This window comes from Zosterops lateralis (assembly GCF_965231275.1).
Source record: "Zosterops lateralis genome assembly, chromosome: 7".
Taxonomy (NCBI): domain Eukaryota; kingdom Metazoa; phylum Chordata; class Aves; order Passeriformes; family Zosteropidae; genus Zosterops; species Zosterops lateralis.
In genome coordinates, this window is record NC_139767.1 from 9,920,159 (window position 1) to 9,940,103 (window position 19,945).

The window sequence follows — 19,945 nt, forward strand, 5'->3', positions numbered from 1 at the left end:
CTAAAGAAATAACATGGCTTTCAAAAGGCTTGGATTCTAGCATCTAGGATTTTTCTGGAAAGAGCAGAATTTGCTAAATATCTAAATGCTTAGTAGTCTCACAGCTAAAAACATTCATCATCCCCCTTCTCCTACCCCACCTCACACACACCAGCCTGATGTCATGGCATGTTCTACCTTCCATAACAAATTTGGTGTATGGTCGCAACCACATTTTTCAGCAATGACTGTGACATGCAAAGGACATGATTCAGCAGGAGTAAAGCATGTGCCTCGCTAGCAGCACATTTACATTCCTATTGATTTGAAAGGAGCTACTAAGCAACTGAGGTAAATACTTAATTGCCTGTGTAAAGCCAGCAAAATGCTTTAAACTCTTGAATCAGAGCCTGATAAAGGGTAAGTACCATATTCCTTTATAAACTAGCTTTATGATCGTTTTCAGGGAAAAAATTAAACCAAGTGGACTTCCTCTGGGTTCATTAGGTGACTACTAAAAATGGTTGTTTCAAGGTAATAGAAACCTTCAGAAATCTTTTTTCCACGTTATTTTGGAACTTCACCAGCCACAAGCACAATGGGGGGTGGAGGGAGGAAAGTCTTACATCCCATTGTCTCCACAGGACTCCCTGTTCCCTACTGAACACCAGTGTCAATTTTTCCGAACAGCTTTGTCCTTCTGCCAAAGATAATGTACATGTTTGGAGTGTGTGGGTAAAGATTAAAACCTTGTCAGTCACAGATGGCTTGCTTGCTTTTTAGGTATTTCTGAAATCATTCCTTCCCTTTAGCTTGTGGATGCTTTTGTAGTACTTAAGACTAAACTGTACTAAATGCTAGCTTCAAACATCTCAACAAAGTAGTAGAGTTATAGGTATCAAAACGTTGTACATCACTTTTTATATATTTAAAAGTCAGTGGGGAAATAAGTTCTCTAAAAAAGGTCTATCTGTCAGCTTTTTTTTTTTTTTTTTTTTTTTTTTTTTTTTTTTTTTTTTTGGGGGGGGGGGGTGGGGGGAAGACTTCTGGTGTGTGGTTTTGCTCCTCCTAGAACGTGACAAAGTGAAACTAAAGGAAAACAATTTTTTGCCTCCTTTCTGAACTTAGCAACGTGATATTTTTTTTCCAAAAACAGAAGAGAGTTCAAGACCACAAAAATATTATTGCTAAATTTTAATCCCCTGAAAATAAGGTCAGGCTAAAGCAAACAAAGTTCTTTGAGGAGAAGTTGTTTTTATTAAGGCATTAACTTCAGTAGTGCTGTGGAAGTCTGCTCCGGTGTAGGTTCACTATGCAAATGTAAAACGGGAAAGTGTTCTTAAGCTGCCTCTTCCTGCATGGTAATTGAAGGATAAAACTTAATTCTGGGAAGATTATTCCTCACCAGTATCTCAGGACCAAATGCATATATATAGCATGTCCTCTGTGTCACCAGGGCTGGGCTGACTGAGTGAGACACTGTGTGACAGCAGTCAGTGGTGAGAGACTCCAAGGGCCTGCAGTGAGAAGAGTGATTGGGCAATGAGGAGAAATAGTTACCTGAAGACTCATATTTGAGCCCTTGTCAACAACAGATTTTTCTTATTCCTCCCTCTGTACCTGTTACTATCCAGTTACAATTCCACCTTGGCAAGTGCTGCCACAGAGGAACAATCAGCACCAGTTTAGGTACTGTGGTTCCTGCCCTTCAAAAAACCTTCAACCAACCTTGCGCTTGGCCTTGTTAAGCCTCATGAAGTTGACATGGGCCAAGCTCTCCAGCCTGTCCAGATCCTCTGGATGGCATCCCTTCCCTCCAGCATGTCAAGTGTGCCACACAGCTCAGTGTTGTTGGTAAACTTGCTGAGGGTGCACTCAATCCCACTGTTTGTGTTACTGATGTACAAAAGTGCTGTTCCCAACATCAGCCCCTGAGGAATGTCACTTATCCCTGGTCTCCACCTGGACATTGAGCTGTCGACTCTGAGTATGACCATCTAACCAATGCATTGCCCACCAAGTATCCATCTGCCAAATCCATGTCTTCCCACTCTAGAGACAAGGACGTCATGAGGGACAGTGTCAAGTGCTTTGCACAGTTCTGGGCAGATGATGTCAGTTGCTCTTCTCTTATCCATCACCAACTGTAACCCCATCCAGCAGCCCACCACATTCCTCAGGCATGACTTGCCCTTGGTGAAGCCATGCTCTCAGGCTGTCATCACTCTCTTTATTTTCCATACGCCTTAGCATAGTTCCCGTGAGAATCTGCTCCACGATCTTGCCAGGCACTCAGGACTGACTGATCAGTAGATGATGTTCCTTTGAAAAATACACTGTCAGAAAAGGACATGGAAATACTGCCCCCAGAAGAAACAGAACTGCTGGCCTGGTTTCTACATCTGGAAGCCAAAATGTCCCTTTACAGCCTCTGCCCAGGTGAGACTGTGCACTTAAGTCATCATGTCAGGGAAAAAAAAGGTTGGTTGCTTTTCTAGATTCTTGAAAATACAAACTGCCTTATAAAGATTAAATCATCTCATGCTTAGTGGTAGTACAAGGTTGATGGTTGGACTGGATGATCTCAAAGGCCTCTTCCAAACCTTGATGATTCTATGGTTCTCTCATCTCTGAACAGCTTTCTGTGGCAATTTTCACTGTATCTGTCACACTTCAGAAAAGCACATTTTCTGGGGACAAGAGACCAGAGTTGTGTGTTGTCTTTAGATGGCATTATAACCTATAATCCACAATTGGCTGGATGACTTCACTGGCAGTTCCAGCCAAAGGACTAAACATGAGCCGTAACAAGACAGAAAGTTCTGGGATATGTCAGGAAGACACAACTGTTATGGTGCAATGAATACATAGAGATGTTTGGGGAGCAATTCCATCTGCCTCTGCCAAACTCTTGAAGTCCTGTTCTTTCCTCCTCACTCAGCTTTCTCAATGATTGCTGATCAGGTTATATTAAAACAAAGAGTGTGTCTGTCCTTTGGCTTCAGGAGATCACTGATTTTTGAAACTAATGCAGTTTCTGTGCTGTTTTGCAGTACAATACAAGTGGCATTAAAAAATGGAAAGCATTGCAGTAATATTGATCCACCCCACCCTCCCCTAAAAAATCACTTTTTTCTATGTTTCAGATTACATTAAACTACCAGCAATAACCTCTGAAAAACTGTCTATTGCTGCTTGACTGTTCACAGTAACTGGGGCTTGTACACTGCAAACGTCTTGGTGCTCAACAGTCAAAGGTTTTGTGCAGCAATTTGAAGTGTCCTCTTGTGAAAACAGCAGCTCTGGTTTTATAACTACAGCACTACCATAATATTGTTTTTACTAGCTTAAGGCTCAGTTTCAATACAATAATAAATAACAAAACTCTCTTCAAACAGCTTCTTAAAAATACAGTAGTTTAAAAAAGAAACTGCATAGACAGCAACTCTTCCTGTTTAGGGAAATGACTAAAGGCCATGCAGTCTTCTCTCCCTCCTGTAAATGAGGAAGAGGAGAAAGACAGAAATGACAAGAATCAGACACTGCTGTCCTGAATGATGGAGCTGGCACTCAACATCCTGTAAGTGGCCTGATCTGATCTGTAATGTGTGCATGCTGCTCTCAACAAGGGGGTGCCTGCAGGACTTTCAGGTGCTGGCAGTTCATTTTCTGATTCAATGTTCTTACAAGCTGCCTACCCAATCTATTTTTTGTCTAATTAGTGATAGCTGTGATACTATTAATATCTTCTGAGATAATGGGGCCAAAATTTGTAAACTTCTCTGAGTAAGAAGAGCACATTACCTTAAAAGCAAAGCCCCTTGGAAAAACAGGAACAAATTCTTGTCATTCTTATGCTATGAATTTGACACATCCCGTAATATAAATAACGTTATCCCAGAATCACACTGTCCAAACTCGGTACTTTTCTGTCATCTGAGATAAACTTAAGTAAAACTCTGTGAGCTGGTTTTGAGTTGAGAATTTCCTAGAATCTGGCAATGAGCCAGCCCAACTCAAGTACATGTGAGCTGGTGAGCCCAAGCAGTCTCTTTTCAAGTACCTGGCTTAACTAAAATATTCTCATTTCAAGCTTCATTGCAAATCATTAATAAGTACTGACTTTAGTCTTAGCTTCTGTTTCATCTTTAAGAAGCAATGTCTTGAAGCTCAGTGTACCAATTCCTTCTTTCCATTATGTGTATTGATTCCCCAAAGGATATCATGTTATGCTTTGGAGACTTATTCTCAGAATTTTAGTAAACTAGAAATCTGACAGATTATAGGCTTTCAAACTTCAGACTGCATTTGCAATTAATCCAGTGGATTTCTCTCATACATCTAACAATTAATTTTAAAAAAATTGAAAATGTAAATGAAATTATGATGTTTGCCCAGCTGCAAGGATTTGTACTAAACTGCCTGCAAAAAAATAGGGAAAGGTGATTCTCTGAAGTAAAATCCATTCAAAGTAAGGTTATGATTCTCTGAACTGTTTCAAGGTACTGGGTGTAGGTAACTACATGAAGCGGCCTGACAGCCAAAAGCTGCTGTGAGACTGCTTTCAGTGGGAGCCACCACCCACTCACTTTAATGGATGAACAGGGTGAAGCAACTTCATGGGTCATTTTTTTTCTTCTGAGAAATAAATAACAAACCTCAGCAGGAGAGAAAAAAAAAATCATACAGGTACACTCTTCATACATTTAAAGAAAGCCACCTGTTGGAACCTACTATGTTCCATGAGCAGACATAGTTGTTGAGAGATGGCACCATGATTAAATAAAAAAATAAATATCAGTTCACTCACAAGTCTTTTAATTTTGCCCCTATCTGTCCAAAAGGCAGTAGTATTGGGGGATTTTTTTTTTCTATTAATTTTTGCCTCAAATTACATCACTGTATTCTTGTGATGCATTTTGGTATACATTCAATAATGTAAATGTTACAAAGAACAAACTGCATTTTCTGCTCAACATTTTATTTTGAACATTCTTGGGATGTTCTCCTTAACCAAGAAAAGGCATGTACTTGTGTTTTTCTTGGAGAAGCACACAATAATTTCATTAGAGCTACTATAGAAGATCATTAAGAATTTACCCTTTGTGTATATAGGAATGATTTTTACTTGTATTTATGAAGAGAGGGGTGAGAAATACAAGGCAAAGTTATCTGAGAGGAGTGGAAAGACACAGTGTGAGTGAAATCAAGCATTTCCAAATGTAACTTTTTTTCTCTCTCTTTTTTTTTTTTTTTTTCTTTTCAATTTCAGTGTTGACAAAACTGGCACTGAGTTTGTCTCAGAGTGATTTTCTTTCCATGAGCTTGTGAGTTCATTTCCTTGCATGACATACCTATGGATGGACAGACTGGATGTCAGTCTAACATCTCAGCAAAGTTAGTCCAGCCCAATCACTGCAGAAATGCTTTATTTTCTCTCTGTTTGCTTATTAGCATTGCCACCCTTGAGTCTCCTCAGAGTTCTCACTGTCTAACACATGGCAAATCCATCACCAGATGGGACACATGACCACATCCCCTCTGTCATGTGCAGTCTCCTTAGTCCCATGCTTGAGAAAATGCTTCCAAACTTCTCTGCTGCTGCACTTGCTCTCAGAGGAGTTACTGCTGGTTTACAAGAGGTATCAAGTGAGGTTGCTAAGTCATGCAGATGAGAAATAGTTATGTAACAGGCCTCTGTTTCTCCGTTCTCTTCCCAGTTCTACTGTGCAACATCCCCATGGTCTGCCTCTCCCTGTAATTCCACTGATGCTCATCTCTGGTTTTCACATTTATTGTCATTTAGACCATATTTAGGTGTCTCCATGATTCATATTGTGTATCTGCTAAAGTTTACTCTCTTCTTCACAGCTCTTTATGCTTAAATTCACACTCCTTCTTGCATCATTAAAACCAAAATTTATCATCCAACTGTGCAAAGGAACTTGGGGCAGCAACATAGAAATAAAGCTGCAACACCTAAAAGTACTGTCAAATGGTTGTAGTTAAAGGTTTGGAAATTGGAGTGTTTCCTAATGTTATTCACACTCTTTCTCTAGAAATCATGAAATACGGGTGTAAAAATTGCAAATGTAAATAATGGGGGAAAATGATCAAACTTCAGGTGCATTCCAGCATTTCAAAGCAAAAGTCATGTAGTTTTAATAGTGCCCTAAAGGCCAGCATCCTACTGCTGCCTTCGGTTCCCAGTTATGAATTACCAGGCATGGAAGGATAAACACAGCTCACCTTAAGTTAATTCTTTCCCTAAACTGTGGGCCAGCCTTTGATAATTTTGATTTTGAGAGCCTTTCTCTTGATTTTAGATTTTGTTACTTTACAATTTATTTTAAGAAAAGCAGACAAAACACCCATTTCATAATTTGCTTTATTTCTGCAAACAATACCTTTGTTTTCCCTGCCAGCGCATGTTCTTGTTGCACACATTCTCTGCAGGTGTCTCTGAGGTTTTGGATCTGTGCTAAAGATGGGATGAGACTGTATGACATCCCTGCCCATTCATTCAAGCTCATATTGGATTCCCTTTCCACTGCCAAAATTTCACGGATGAGCAATGGCCCTGAGGTGCCCCAAACAAGCAGCAGCTAAAGGATGTCTTGGCTTCCTGATTCTTCCTGCTGATAATGGCAGAATTGCAGGAGTTCAAAATCTGTCATTTCCACTTCCATGTTTAACAGAAATGGGGAACTTCACCTCACCTGCCTACTAAAATCTAGCTTTAGAAGAGCTATGCTTCCATTACTCAGCTAAGTCCAGGTCATACATAAAAAATGCCAATTCACCAAATTAGTGGTTAAAATTTGACAGGGACTGACAATAAAAAGATGCTGACCTTTGGTTTCTTATTTTAAGCTCCTCACTGAATTCTTCAAATAATGTCAGGGCCAATCTCATTAATTTTTTTTCCATTCTGTTTAAGAAGAGGGTGTAAAACGAATTCCTCAGCTTGTAAAGAGATTACATTAAAGCCAGTATTTTCACTTTGGTCAGGTGGGTCAGTTCTGGAATCAGTCGTTTGCTTTTATAAGTGAAAGCCTTTAGAGGAATTTCTACCCCACCCAGCCAGCTAGCACAGCTTTGTTTAATGTTTCAAACCCTGCCTGGCTCCAACAGATAATATCCATATTTATTGATACAGAGGTCTTGTGTGAACATGACCAGAAGTTCTTTGTGCTCTGCAATGTAACCCCACTCGTGCTGCAGGAAGCAGCTGACTGACCTTTCCCACCCACCACATCCTTTGGAATTAAGATGTTATCTCCCTGCAACCACTGCCTACAGTCAAGATGCCACAAGCAAACAGGTGTTTTCAGCAGGCAGGCAGGAAGGGAGAAAAATAAATAAACCTGAATCTGCAGGAGAGGATGAAGGCTGTGACACACTTTCTAATATCTTCCACGTCAAACTTTATCCCAGACCTGCAACCAGCAAATCCTGCCTGTCTCAGATCAAATGAAAGGGCTTTTGAGTGCTTTAGAGAGCAGGACTAGACAGTTATGTTTAAAACAAATAATAACGAAACAAAGGGAGAGTCATTTAACAAAGTCAAGTTTGCCAGCAAGTTTTCCTGTGGATAAGTACACCAGAGTTTGCCAGCTTTGCAAAATTATCCACAGGTCATATTGGCTTTTTCCCAAATTGCAGACAAACCTCTGAATGCACCAGACTTCAGTTGCTGCTGCAGCATCACACCCTTCTGCTTATGTCCTTTAATGTTTATGTAACCTTAAGTCTAGAGCCAATGAAGAAGGGTTTATATTTTTTCTAAAATTGTCGGCCCATATTTAAAAACAAAACAAAAAAGCCCAACCCTTACCCACAAAGAGACCAATTCAAAAACTTCTAAAACAAAGACCTTTCAAACCTGTATCTTGTTTTGGCATGTTAAAAAAATAATAAATAAAAAACTCCTAGATTTCTGTTTGAACTGACTTCCCATTGGTACTTACACTGATACCATATTTAAACTATGCAGATGGCATCATTTATTTTGGTACTTTTGCTTTAAAACCTGCACAAATGCTCATCATGCATGTTTAGATAGTGTCTGAAACAGAGGGGTATCTACATGTCCTAAGAGAAGGATAAGAATGGTTTCTAGAAACAAAACAAGCTCAGATGGATTTCCCTTTTCTTCCCCATCTTACAAGTAAAGTAACTTTCAAATTATACTTACTAGTTCATGCAAAACTAGCCTGATCCACTTTGATTTACCATTGGAATTCACACAGTTGAAACCAATTAGAGCTAATTAAAGAAACCTGCCAAGTGAAGGTTTAAGGGAGAGCACCTAGTTTGGCAGGAAGGTGAAATAAAAGCATATATGGCCTCTGCTAAAACTGCCATTTTTATTTTTATATATATATAAATATATATAGCCATGGAGTTAAACAAACTTGAGCTTCAAATTCACTGCAAACAAACCAAGTAGTCCTGAGGCAGTGAAATGCTCCAGAGAACATCACTTCCTATTTCCAAGCACCAGCTTTAATCCTAGAATCACTACCTGCTTGTTTAAGTTCCCCCTGATGCTTAAACACTTCCCTTCTGTCCTTGCCATCAGCAAAGTCTCTGCTGCTTCAGCACCAACCTCTGTCTGGGGATGAGCACAGCTCACCCTGCCAAGCAGTGAAAGGACAAGTAAATATCTACAACAAAATTAACCAGAGATGGTTACACAGAAAATACATCAATAAATTCAAAGCAGAAGATGCAACTGTCAGCAGGTCATATTTAAGACACAGGGTAGGAAAATATGATTTCTGTATGATTCCCTGGAATTTCAGTTCAGAGCTCTCGTCAGTGTACTTGTGAGGAAGCTTCTGTGGCAAAGCTCTTCCACTCCTGAGGAACTGGGTGAAATCCTTCTGCTTGGCAAATCTGCATTGACAACAGCTGTGCCCTGTTAGCCATCCTCTCCCCAAGGTTAATTCTGCCACTGAATTTCTCTAGCAAACTGAACAATACTTGTTGGCCATTGTCACAAGGAATGGCATTTGTGACTGTTTCAGGCTCCCAGAATGAATGAAAGGCAGGGACAGAAACTAGAAAAAATGCTTTAAAGAGCAGGAAAGAAAATATGTGTGTAACTTGTGCCACAAACTCAGCTATGTTAGCATTCAAACTGCCTTAAGTTCTGATTAAATTTTGGACAATATGGTTTAAAATAAAAGGAGAAAGTTGATGTTTCAAGCCACTACCTCGGCTTTTTCATGAGACATCAATATTTCAAAAGTAAGAAAATTAAGTTGGGCTCTTCAACCAAAAAAAGCTGAATTTGCCAGAGGGGTACAAAACTTCATTTTGGCAACAAGTAGTGACATTTTTCTCCCACTTATATAACAAGATTTGTGTGCATCTTCAACTACCAGTTTTCTAAATTAATTTCTCCCAGTTAAAATACTTTTCAGTATTACTGTTCCAGTTCTCCAAGGAATACAAGACTCTTACTTCTGTTTACAGTTAGAGGCACTATAAGGATATAAAGAACTATGTGTGCAGTGTGTGCAGAATTACTGAGTAGCTTTGAGCTTTGGTTGAGGTTTTTGTTTTTGTTTTTGTTTTTTATTTTGTCTAAGCAAACTCCTTCTTTTGTATACATATACATGTCAACCTCCTACCCCCTTACCTGCAATTGGGTTGTTGCAAGGGGGGATAGGAAATCAATACGTGAGATCTAGATGTGTGATATCTATAGATATTTTAATATATATATTCCCTTCCTCAGCCCAAAATATGAATGTGTGCTCTGCAGTGCTACTCAGCAAGGAAGTGCCCTCTGAGAGGAGAGGGAAAAAAACTCTAAACCAGTTCTGTTCTAAAAGTATGGTAACATATTCTTTTTGAAGCTTGAAAAGTCAGTCTGGGTTTGTTGCATACATTTGTGTTTTCCCAAGCTCTCAGCACCCTTGCAGTGCTGGCTGCCCTGCTCTGCTGTCCCAGTTTCCCTGCAGCACAGAAAGTTGCTCCACGGGCTTCACAGGGAAACAATGCACTCCTCAGCTCTATTTCATGGTAAATGCTTCATCTAGTAAGTTTTGGTTTGGGTTTCTGAACCTATGTTATAGAAGGTCCTACTTTCTTTTCCTCAAATACTGACGTGGAGACCTTGCACTAAAATGTATGGTTAAACCTACTGAGAAGAAGCCTAAATGCAAGATACAATGTACAACCACAGGGAAAATATTCTAGATACAGGCAGGTTTTTCAGTGTGTCAGGAGAAAGCCATGAGCAGACTGACTGGGAAGGTTCTAACCTAACTCAAACTACAAATGAGACTCATTTGTTAGCAGGAAATGTTAGCAGAGTGCTGGCAGGCCTGCTAATGGCCCCTTCTGGCTTTAAAATTAATAGATACATGTTAGAGTGGGTAACAGCTGGAGGGGAGGAGAAGCCACTAACAGAGATCTATTTATTGGTACACCTTGGCTGGGTGAGTTTCTGCAAAGTCGCAGTGTAGCATCAGTATTTCATTTTATTAGAGCTCTTGATTTTTTAAATTTTTTTAAGGAGATTTTGCATTACTTGAATTTTACTCAGAAAAGCTGACAAGCCCCATATGCTCTATTTATTACTGAGTGTAATTCCCTGTGAATAAACTCTGGTGAAAAAAAAACAAAACTTAATTTTTAAATTTTTTTTCCACTCAGTGGATCTATTTCTAGAGCAAACAGCAATACAAACCAGTCACACCTAGTGATCAAGTGGCATTGTGATAAATGTTTAATAACCAATGTCATAATCAGATCTGTATTTTATCTGCTGTGCTAAAATTCTGAGATAAGGGACCTGCTTCATACAAAATGATCTGGTGCAATGGTTTGGTAGACTACCTCATAATCACCTTGTAACAGTCCCTAAAACGTGATGTGAGCTACTGACTTTGGGGTAGTATGGTTTGTATTCTAGTGATGGATTTGGTAAGACATATAGCAAAAAAAAAAAAAAAGAGGGAAGGATTTTTTTCCCAAAAAAATAAATCCTGAAGAGAGAGAAAGATGCTGGAGGAGATATGAAATTGTAAATTCTGTCAGTGAGACACAAACCTCATGGGTAAATAACAGAATAATAGGAAAAGTTCAGAAAAGATTCAGCATCGCATACTAAAAAAGGGATGTAGTGTAATGCACACAGCTGTGCATTGGTCTTAGGTCAGTGGTCTTTGGTCATTTGAGTGGTCTCCATGTCTTTGTTTGCTACAGTACCTGCATTAGAATGGCCATTTATCATATCTAGAAAAGTTTACTCTGGTTTTCTCTTGCACCCTGACTTCACTTTAATGCTTATGTGGTTTTTGGACTCCTACAGGTAACAACTTTCTTTTGGTTGCTAAACAAAGATAAGTAATCCTTTACACATCACCAAGCTAAAAATCGTGTAACTTTGGGAGGCTTTTGGGGTGGATAACCATGGGATATGCCCTGGACTTCAGACAGGACTAGGGCAGGACAGGACTCTGGCTGTGCCAGGCCAGACTTAGGGCAGTGCTGGTGTGAATCATCCGATTTAACAAAGGAACGTTTTTAGAAATAATTAGTTCAATTCAGTAATATAAGAATCAAACAGAGGGAAGGTCGGTTTGCTCCTAGATACATTCTAGATACATATTCTAAATGCACAGCAGGCTTCTTCTAGATTGGAGCCTGCAATGCAAACACTAGCTATTTTTGGAGGAAAATGTCGTGAAAATTGTATGCAAATTTCCCCATGAGAAAAATGAAACAGCCTAAAACTTATCTCAAACGTTCCCATAACTGCGCTACAGCCTTCTATAAATAACCATTACAAAACACGCTGGTCTATTTTAAAATAAGATTTGTTGTGAAAGACTCCACTATATTGTAGGTCTTACGTTATAAACAAAAATGTGCCCTGATCCTCGGCGATGAGCTAGGGAGGGTTTTGATTTAGCCAAGGTTTGGTTTGGGGGCTTTATTTATCCCCGTAGCTGTTGTACAGGAATGAAGAGTGTGGGTGACCAGGGGCTGCACCTCGGCACGGGGAGACGTTTATCGCCTCAACGCGCTTCGGGGGCACAGCGAGCCTGACAGGAGCTTCTGCAGTTAAATAAACGGGGATTGGTGCCCACCTCGGCCTCCAAAGGTACCTCGGTAGGAAGGTACGAAACGCCCCGTTGTTGCTGACGGACCCAGTCCGGGGTGACTGCAGAGCTGGCAGCTGGGCCCGGCTCCCCCCGGGCCGCCCATCGCGGGCTCCCTGAGCCGAGCCGGGCCGGGGCCGTGCTGTCCCGGGGCCGTGCTGTCCCGGGGCCCGGGGCTCCCTCCGGCGCTGCCCGAGCCCGCGGCCATGGCCGGGCCGTGCGCGGAGCCGCCGCAGCGAGGGAGGGCGGGCGGGCAGGGCCGCTACGCCACTTTCGTAGCGCCGGAGGAAATGGCAGCGCATTGGGCAGCGCGGGCTGCGGGGCCGCGTGTGCAGGGCGAGCGCGGCGTAGCCGGCTCTGTGAATAGCGCAGCGGAGCGGCGGCAGCAGGAGGAGGAGGCGCCGCGGCGGTTTGGTACCGAGCGGAGAGGGAGATGCACACGGCACTCGAGTGAGGTAGCTATAAAACCCCATTTGTTTACATGCCCTCCCCCACAGCCGCCCGGCGCCGCGGAGCGGGTGGCGGCCGGCCCGGGCCGCGGCGGGGCGGGGGGGCGGCGGTGCGGGCGAGGAGCGGCGGCGGCGGGAGCGAGCGGCGGGAGGGGAGCGGACGGCGGCGCGCCCGCGATGCGGGGCGCGAGAGGGGCGCGCGGCCGCCCCATCACGTGCCGGCGGGGCGCGGGGCCGGGTGGGCGCGGGGCCGGGGGCGGCGGGCGGGGGGGGGGCCGCGCCCGGGTCCCCTCAGGCGGCGGAGCACGAGGCGCGGGCCCGGCGCGTCCCCCCACCCCCTTTCTTCCTCTGCTCGTGAGGCGACCATGCGGCAGGTAAATCCTCCCCGCCCCCGCGCCCGGAACGGGGGGCCCGGGACGTGCCGGCGGGGCCGCGGCTGCCCAGGCCGCTCGGGCGGAGAGAGAAAGGGGGCGGCGGGGCTCGGGGGGCCCGGGGGGTTCGAGCCGCGCGGGGCTGCGCGGTGCCCGCTCTCCCGCTCCCCTCTGGCAGCCTTCCTGCCGGGAGTGCGGCTCCGGGCGCGCCCCGGGCCGGCCGGGCGGGCTCGCTGTCGGGGCGGCCACGTGGAGGCCGCGGGTGCGGGTGGAGGGTGCCGGCCCTGCCCGCCCGGCGTGGGCGCCGCGGGTGTGCGGGAACCCCCGGGGACTCGGCGGTGCTCGGGGGCTCTGCCGGGGCTGTGGGTGCTGAACAAGCCGCGCGATTCAGTCTTGCGGGGCTTACGGTTGGGATTTAACGTTAACAGCTGCGGAAAAATCACTCGAGCTGTAACCTGCACGTAACCTTAAAACAAGGCTAAGGGCGGAAGGGTCAGGAGGCTTTGTCGCTGTACTATACAGACACAGAAGTGATGAGCGAAAAACATTGATTTCCTGTTCTCAACCACCTCTGCCGCTTACGCTGCATCCTTTGGAAATACACACTTAACGTTGAAACTGCGGAATAAAATTGCTCTTTAAAATCTGTAGCTATCTTTGTCGTTTTTGGGCCTCTGTAGAAGTGTTCATGTCTGCTAGCTGTTAAAACTCTCTGAGCAGGAGTTGCCCGAGTAGAAATACTTCTGGTGTCTAGCACTCCTAACGCTGTATGTCTGTAAGTAGCAATCATAATGTGTTTTTTTTATTAAGGTAGGATCTTGTACCGTAACACCAAGGAAACCTGTGATAACCTCGAGGCTGATACAGAACTGAGAAATGCACACTGGAAGACCTGGTTAGTTTTCAGACGAGCGGAAGCAGTTGTCATCTAGTTAACAAAAGTAATTCCTGGCATGTTCCAGCGGGTATGTTCTTGTATCCCTTTGGGTAGTACTAACTGACAAGAGTGACATAAAAATAGAAAAAATTCTATATTGAAAAGATATCATACGGGGTTTTTTAAAATTCAACCTTAACAGAGAATGCACTCTGATTTCCTTGGCTGAGTAATGTACTTTGCTTCAGATGTGCAGGGAAAATAGGAATTTGGGCTGAGGCACTCTATGCAACTCCGAAGTGAGAGACTAATGGTTACTCTATAGGCTAATAGTCTGGCATGGTCATGTAAGACAATAACTGGAAAAAGCTTTGTGATCCCTGAGAACATTGACTAGTGTCACTATACTTCACCAGCCAAATTCTTGTGCTAAATTAGTGGTTAAAGTGGTGGTGTCCTGCAGCATTTTTATTTTAAACTGCTTTTAACTAATGCTTTAGAGAAAAAAAATATGCAGCCATGCAATGTCTTTCTGAAGGAGAATAGGCCTAGATAGAGAGACAGACAGACTGAAGTGATAGTGTGTGTTTGATGAGATTAATGGCAGTTCCATATGGGCATTGTGTTAGTGTCCACGGGTGGGTGTAGAGGGGCTATATACACTGTTTCCTATCTGAAACAGGCAATATGACTGGAGATTTTGGCTACATAAAAAAGAAATTTTCCAAAACAATGAACTTTCTTTCAATTAATATTTGTGTGGGCCTTTGTGCTTTCCAGGTTGGCATACATGAAACCCGGGTATTAAGTTTGCAGCATATATCCAGTCACTCATAAAATATGCCATTACAGCAGAGTTGTGGTTTAAAGTTATTCAAATATGCTCACAGGCTTTGTCTTAATGGATGTTTTTCCCATTGCAAGAAAAAAATTTAATGAAATTGGATCATCAGAGTAATTCAGACTTGTTCTAGAAAGTTTTCTTGATGTGAAAAAGCAGATGCTGACCATAATTACTTGGACTTGCACAAGTGAGATAAATATATGCATATGGCAAAATTAACATATCCAGCATGGTATAGGTTTCCTTCCTGGTCTTCACTAAGTCAAGTGATTGTAATTTACTCTTTCTGTTCATAATACATTTTCTCCAAAGCAATGGCCGATTCAATTGTGAAGACACTTTTTAAGTAGTGCCCAGATCCTGTAGAGTTCAAGCTTGTATATAGTCCTAAAGGAAGTGTGTTAGGACTTGTTTGCCTTGGCTGTCCAGTTTCAGTCATGTCGTTTGATCATGATTGTGCCTATTGTAAAGACTTATTCCTGTCTCTGTCACAGCTTTTACAGAAGTGGAAGTTTGTTTTGAATGTATGATGGGCACTTGATAAGTCAATGATAAAGTAAATCAGTTTGGGAACATTTATGTGTTTTCATCAGATGGAATTGCTGATTAAAATTACAAAGGTACTTAAAAGCCAAACTCGATGAAAGTTTCTTTGTAAGTTAAGATTTGGTCTTTTACTGTAGTGAAACTTGGTGGGATGATGGTGGCATCTGTACAAACTGTTGGACAGTTGGGGAGACGGACAGACATAACTGCATGTGTCAGCAATGAAAATGATACCAGAAAAAGAAAATCTCATTCCATTTTCTTCTCAGTTTGCTGATCAACCATGTCAGAACACTTGGTATTATTTTTTAGGATGTTTTCAGAATTGTCAGATGTGTCTTGACTTTTTGTAACACATTTAAAAATGTCAGGAGATGGAGATGTTTCAGAGAAGGCAAGTTTAATGGCAGTTCTGTTCCTTGGGCAAGTTCGCTTTTCACAGGATTGAGCTTTAGGTGCAGTGTGAGTTCTGTGAATACTGAGAATTTATGCCTTTCGGGAAGCAATTTCTATTATAATGTGAAGAAAATCTGTATTACTTCCTGGTTTACTGTGGGAGTCCAACTTAATTTAGGTAGCAATTATTTAAAACAATTTTATAATCTGAAAAGTATTATCTTTGGGGGTGGGCTACTGAAGTTATCTTAAATGAAAGTAGTAATTTTATCTTGCTGATAAAGGCCTGAAGTAACACTTAATGCAGAAACAATTAAGACTGCTCTTACATCATTCTTTAATTACAGCTGAGATATTACTTGAAATACACCTAATAAGGTCTGGTAAGGAAATGCATACCAAGTAGGCAAAGCTAATAAAACCATTTTTTTTTCCTAAATTTCAAAAACTGATTGAAATGCTGGAAACCATGTCCTGCCACAGTGTAATCTCCTAAAGGAGGGAAAGGTATGTGCTGTGTCAGTCCCCTTATTCATAGTATTTTAGTGCTGCTGAATCAGTGCCATTGCTCCAGGCTTTTTGGATGTAATAAAAATCCAAGGAGTAAAGAAGTTAAAAAATAGTTGTTTGAAGTCACTTTTGTTACTTCTTGTGATAGTGCAAAGTCTGTACAGGTTTTAATACTCAGAAAGCTGGAAAGCAGCATAAAAGACTTGGAAGATGATGGTTGGCTGATGTCAGTCTCAGAAGGCTTCTGAGAAGAGGGGGATGTTAGAGTTACATGTAGGGTGTTGTACCCATCCTGGGGGACATGATTCATTAGACTGGAAATGTTCTCCTGTCACATTGTGCTGCCTCATCTTCTCTTTACATCTCCTGGCTGCTTTTTCCATTGCTGCAGAGGAGGAATGACTCAGCTGTTGTCCTTTCTCTCTGACCCCTCGTGAAGTTTGTGAGAGAAACCTGCCCCTCTTTTTGTTCTGTGTTGACAGTCACAAGTCAGCATTAAACAAAGTAGCATGTCTGTACAAAATGTGAAATATTAACAGAGGACTTAAAACTCTATAAAGTTTCTCGACTGTCAAGAGGTACAGAAAATTGTATAACCATTCAATTTGATGCTTAAGTGATAAGCAGAGTTCTGAATAAGTCTGAATAATACCTTAAATGATAAAGAGACAGTTCTGAAGTCTCTGAGGTAGCTAAACCAATCTAGATTTGGGAGAAAGCCTTTGTAATACTGGAAGTTGATGTATAACTGATATGCCTGAAAGTTATCAATCTGCATTGTTTGATAAGATATATATGTGAGATAAAATGCTCTTCAGATCAAGAATGTATGAAAGAAGTTTTATGCAGAGTTTGCATAAAATTGTAAATACAATAAACAGAGCCTTTGTGCAGTGTTTCTGCATGTAGGTTGTAAATGCTTTGGAAATGGTTACCAGTCGCAGCTCCAAGTAAAGATCACTACAATCCAATATGAATTCCAGGCAGCTGTTGTCATACAATTTCTGTATAAAGATGCAGATCTCTAGATTACCTGACTTACACCACATTCATAAAGAACTTTTTAGAGTGTTGATTATTAAAGGACAAAAATAATACCTTGAGTTGTCAAAGAAAACTGTATACGATAGATTATTTACAGTCGGTGATTTGCTATCTATCAGTAGTTACTCTTTAACCAAGCTAATTGCTGATAATAGCATGCAGCCGTCCCGAGATTGGAGCATCAAAGAAAAACAAAGGAAAGTATGTAGTCTTCAGCTTAGTCTCTTTCAGTAGACATTGTTCAACATGATTCTTTTCGTGGATTTTTTTTAGTAATATCTTTGTTAATACTGATTTACATTTTAAATAGGATTGGGTAGCACTGAATTCCATCTAGGATTGTTCATGATAGCCATATGTCATTTGTACAGCTGACAGTTGAGTTCAGTTCCTCCTGCAAAATAACTAGTAATGCCCCATGTGAGTTCCTGCAAGGGGGAGCAGTGAGCCAAGGCTGCTTCTCAGTCCTGCTTCACTCATATCTTGTACAGAGCAGTCCAGAAAAGCTGCTTCAGTGTCGAGTGGAAGATTGCACTCTGTTTCACATGATGGTTACATTACTTCTGAGGGCTCTGTGCAAATCCTGTAACCATTCCTGTCAAGGAAGGCCTCTGTCCACCAGGGCTCCACCACCCAGATGAGCACTCTCATTCCATGAAATGCCAATGGTATCATATAGGCCACAATATATTGTCTGGTGCTGTTTGCAGAATATAGAAGCATTTGTTTGTGCTGACACGAACATCCATCTCTAGAAGACAGTATCTCAGGCTAAAAGTACAATTTCAAATTGTGCTAGCATACATGAAAACTTAAGAAATGCTACTTGGCTGCAGTCCAAATAGCATGGTTGCCTTGCAGTGCTAAGGTTTTGGGGTTTTTTGTTTGTTTGGCAGAGTCCCAGAAGTTCATTTTTGGTGGCTTTGGGCAAAAATTCTTATGCTGGCTCTTGCTAACTATATATGTTCAGTAGTAGGGAGAGGAATGTGAGGGGTTAATGCTGATTCCTAAAAGAGCAGATGAGATGCTTTATTAACAATGCAGCAAGTATAGCAAATGGTTATTGTTTCCCTTGCATCAAGCTTTCTGATTCAAATTAATTGCAGTAAACAGTTAGCTGAGTGATGTAAAATACTTTCCCAGTCTTTGAAGATGACACTTTGCCTTATATTATACTGTTGCTGAGTTCTTAAAAAAGGAATAAAGTTGAAAAAGGCAAATTGCCACTTACTTGTGGAAAATCCTGAGAGTTTATATAAATAAACTAATTTCCTAGAATTTTCTCCATTAGAGTAGCTTAATAGTTATGAGTAAATCAGCAAAGACAAAGGATTAATTATGTTTTATAAACAAAATATTCTCAAAGTGAAACACCTAGTGAAGTACATTGTTCTACACATAAAAGGAGTGTGTATCAACAATGGGAAACCCCACATTTTTTGCCGATTTTTACCCATATCCTATGAGAAGTGTCGTACAGGAATTCCTTGTATTCAGTCAAGCAGTGATTGAATAATAGTGAAATACCAAAATGATGCCTCACGTGCTCTGCAGTTTTTTGTTCTGGACGTGCAGTTACAGTTTGCATCAATTTCACTTCCCTTGACAGTAAGCAAGGCCAGACCCTTAACATTTCTGCCTCACATATTAACAGTAATATAGTGCTGCCTTGCCCCTCTTCTGTGTCTAATCTTGCACTAAGAGTAATACTGGGTACTAGATTTTATAATAAGAGTATTATTAAATACTACATTTTCATCATTTCACCTTAAACTTGTGTCCCTTCCAAGTTAATACTTTGCTAAGAAAGGTTTATAGTTTGTGGTGAGTGATCTTTGAAGCCATTCGTATCAGTTTGAATGATACAAATGGCTTCAAAATCACCACAGAAAGCTAAAATTAGTAGCCGGGTAGATCTTTTAGAATAATCTTGGTTAAAATAAATGATGTCTGGGAAATGGCATGAGTTCTGTTGAGGTCTCACCTGGAATGTGGTGAAAATGACACTAATTGGTTCAGCTGGGCATTTTCTTGGTGGATTTGCCTGGTGAAATATGTACAACTATTTTATGTCCTGTGTCAGGCTGGTTGAATGCTGCTTCTGAATCTGCCAAGACATCTTCACAAATTCCTTTGTCTCCCACAATTACCGAACAAAGACACGTTTGGAAGCTCACTAATTCAAGGTGTCACTGGTTCCAGTAGCTGCCTGCTAAGAGTAGTTCTGGTTCCTTTTCTTGACTCAGTTTGCTAAGAGTGGCATGTTGGCAGAGCACCATAAAAGTCTGTGATGTTGGTTCATCAACTAAATCTCTTATTTAAAAATACAGGTTTGATTCAATGGTATATAATTTGAAACCTCTTTCTTCTAGTAATGGCCTTCACAGTCAAGCACTAATTTGTCGTAGCACATGTAAGAGAAGTATGTTTTAGTCTGATGTTTAGGTGGACTTCCATAATTGACAGGTTTTCTAAATATATTCTTCTGTTTTTTTCAAGTTAGAGAAGTCATTAGCTTGGCAGTAGGCATGCATAATTTCTTTTTGGATTGTAGCAGTGATGGACAGAGGTTTATTATATTGATGTAGGTATTAAACACTCATCAAAGAAATGCCTTTAATGCCTTCTGACATACCACAAGTACTACAATGTAGTGCAGGGATGAAATAGTTATAGTGGTGTAAGTTATAAGGGCAATAAAAGGACTGCAACTGGTTTGTAACACTTTATTAGAAATATTGTTATAGTCTGTTTTGAGGGGAAACTTGGAGAAATTATTCTTAAATAGCTTTCAATAGGAAGTGTAT

The 19,945-nt window shown here is 41.4% G+C and overlaps 1 protein-coding gene and 1 long non-coding RNA gene across 6 annotated transcripts in view; one reads left to right on the forward strand and one right to left on the reverse strand.

Annotated features, from left to right (window-relative positions):
• LOC310911453 overlaps nucleotides 1–12,181 on the reverse strand; it is a 43,343-nt gene extending 31,162 nt beyond the window's left edge. Inside the window, exon 1 of the long non-coding RNA XR_014590511.1 lies at nucleotides 12,090–12,181. This is a non-coding gene — a long non-coding RNA (uncharacterized lncRNA). The remainder of the gene's footprint in view (nucleotides 1–12,089) is intronic.
• Nucleotides 1–19,945, forward strand: part of SLC39A10 (solute carrier family 39 member 10) — a 74,449-nt gene that overhangs the window by 27,444 nt on the left and 27,060 nt on the right. The window contains exons 1-2 of one of the 5 annotated variants that reach the window (XM_083864967.1): nucleotides 12,467–12,556; nucleotides 13,732–13,886. The exons of 1 other annotated variant lie outside the window; for it this stretch is intronic. In XM_083864967.1, the coding sequence (XP_083721093.1) occupies nucleotides 13,875–13,886 (12 nt within the window). In that variant the 5' untranslated portion in view covers nucleotides 12,467–12,556; nucleotides 13,732–13,874. Of the gene's footprint in view, nucleotides 1–12,466; nucleotides 12,557–13,731; nucleotides 13,887–19,945 lie in introns of those variants that run through there. 3 more of the 5 variants (XM_083864969.1, XM_083864968.1, XM_083864970.1) reach the window with 3 other exon arrangements.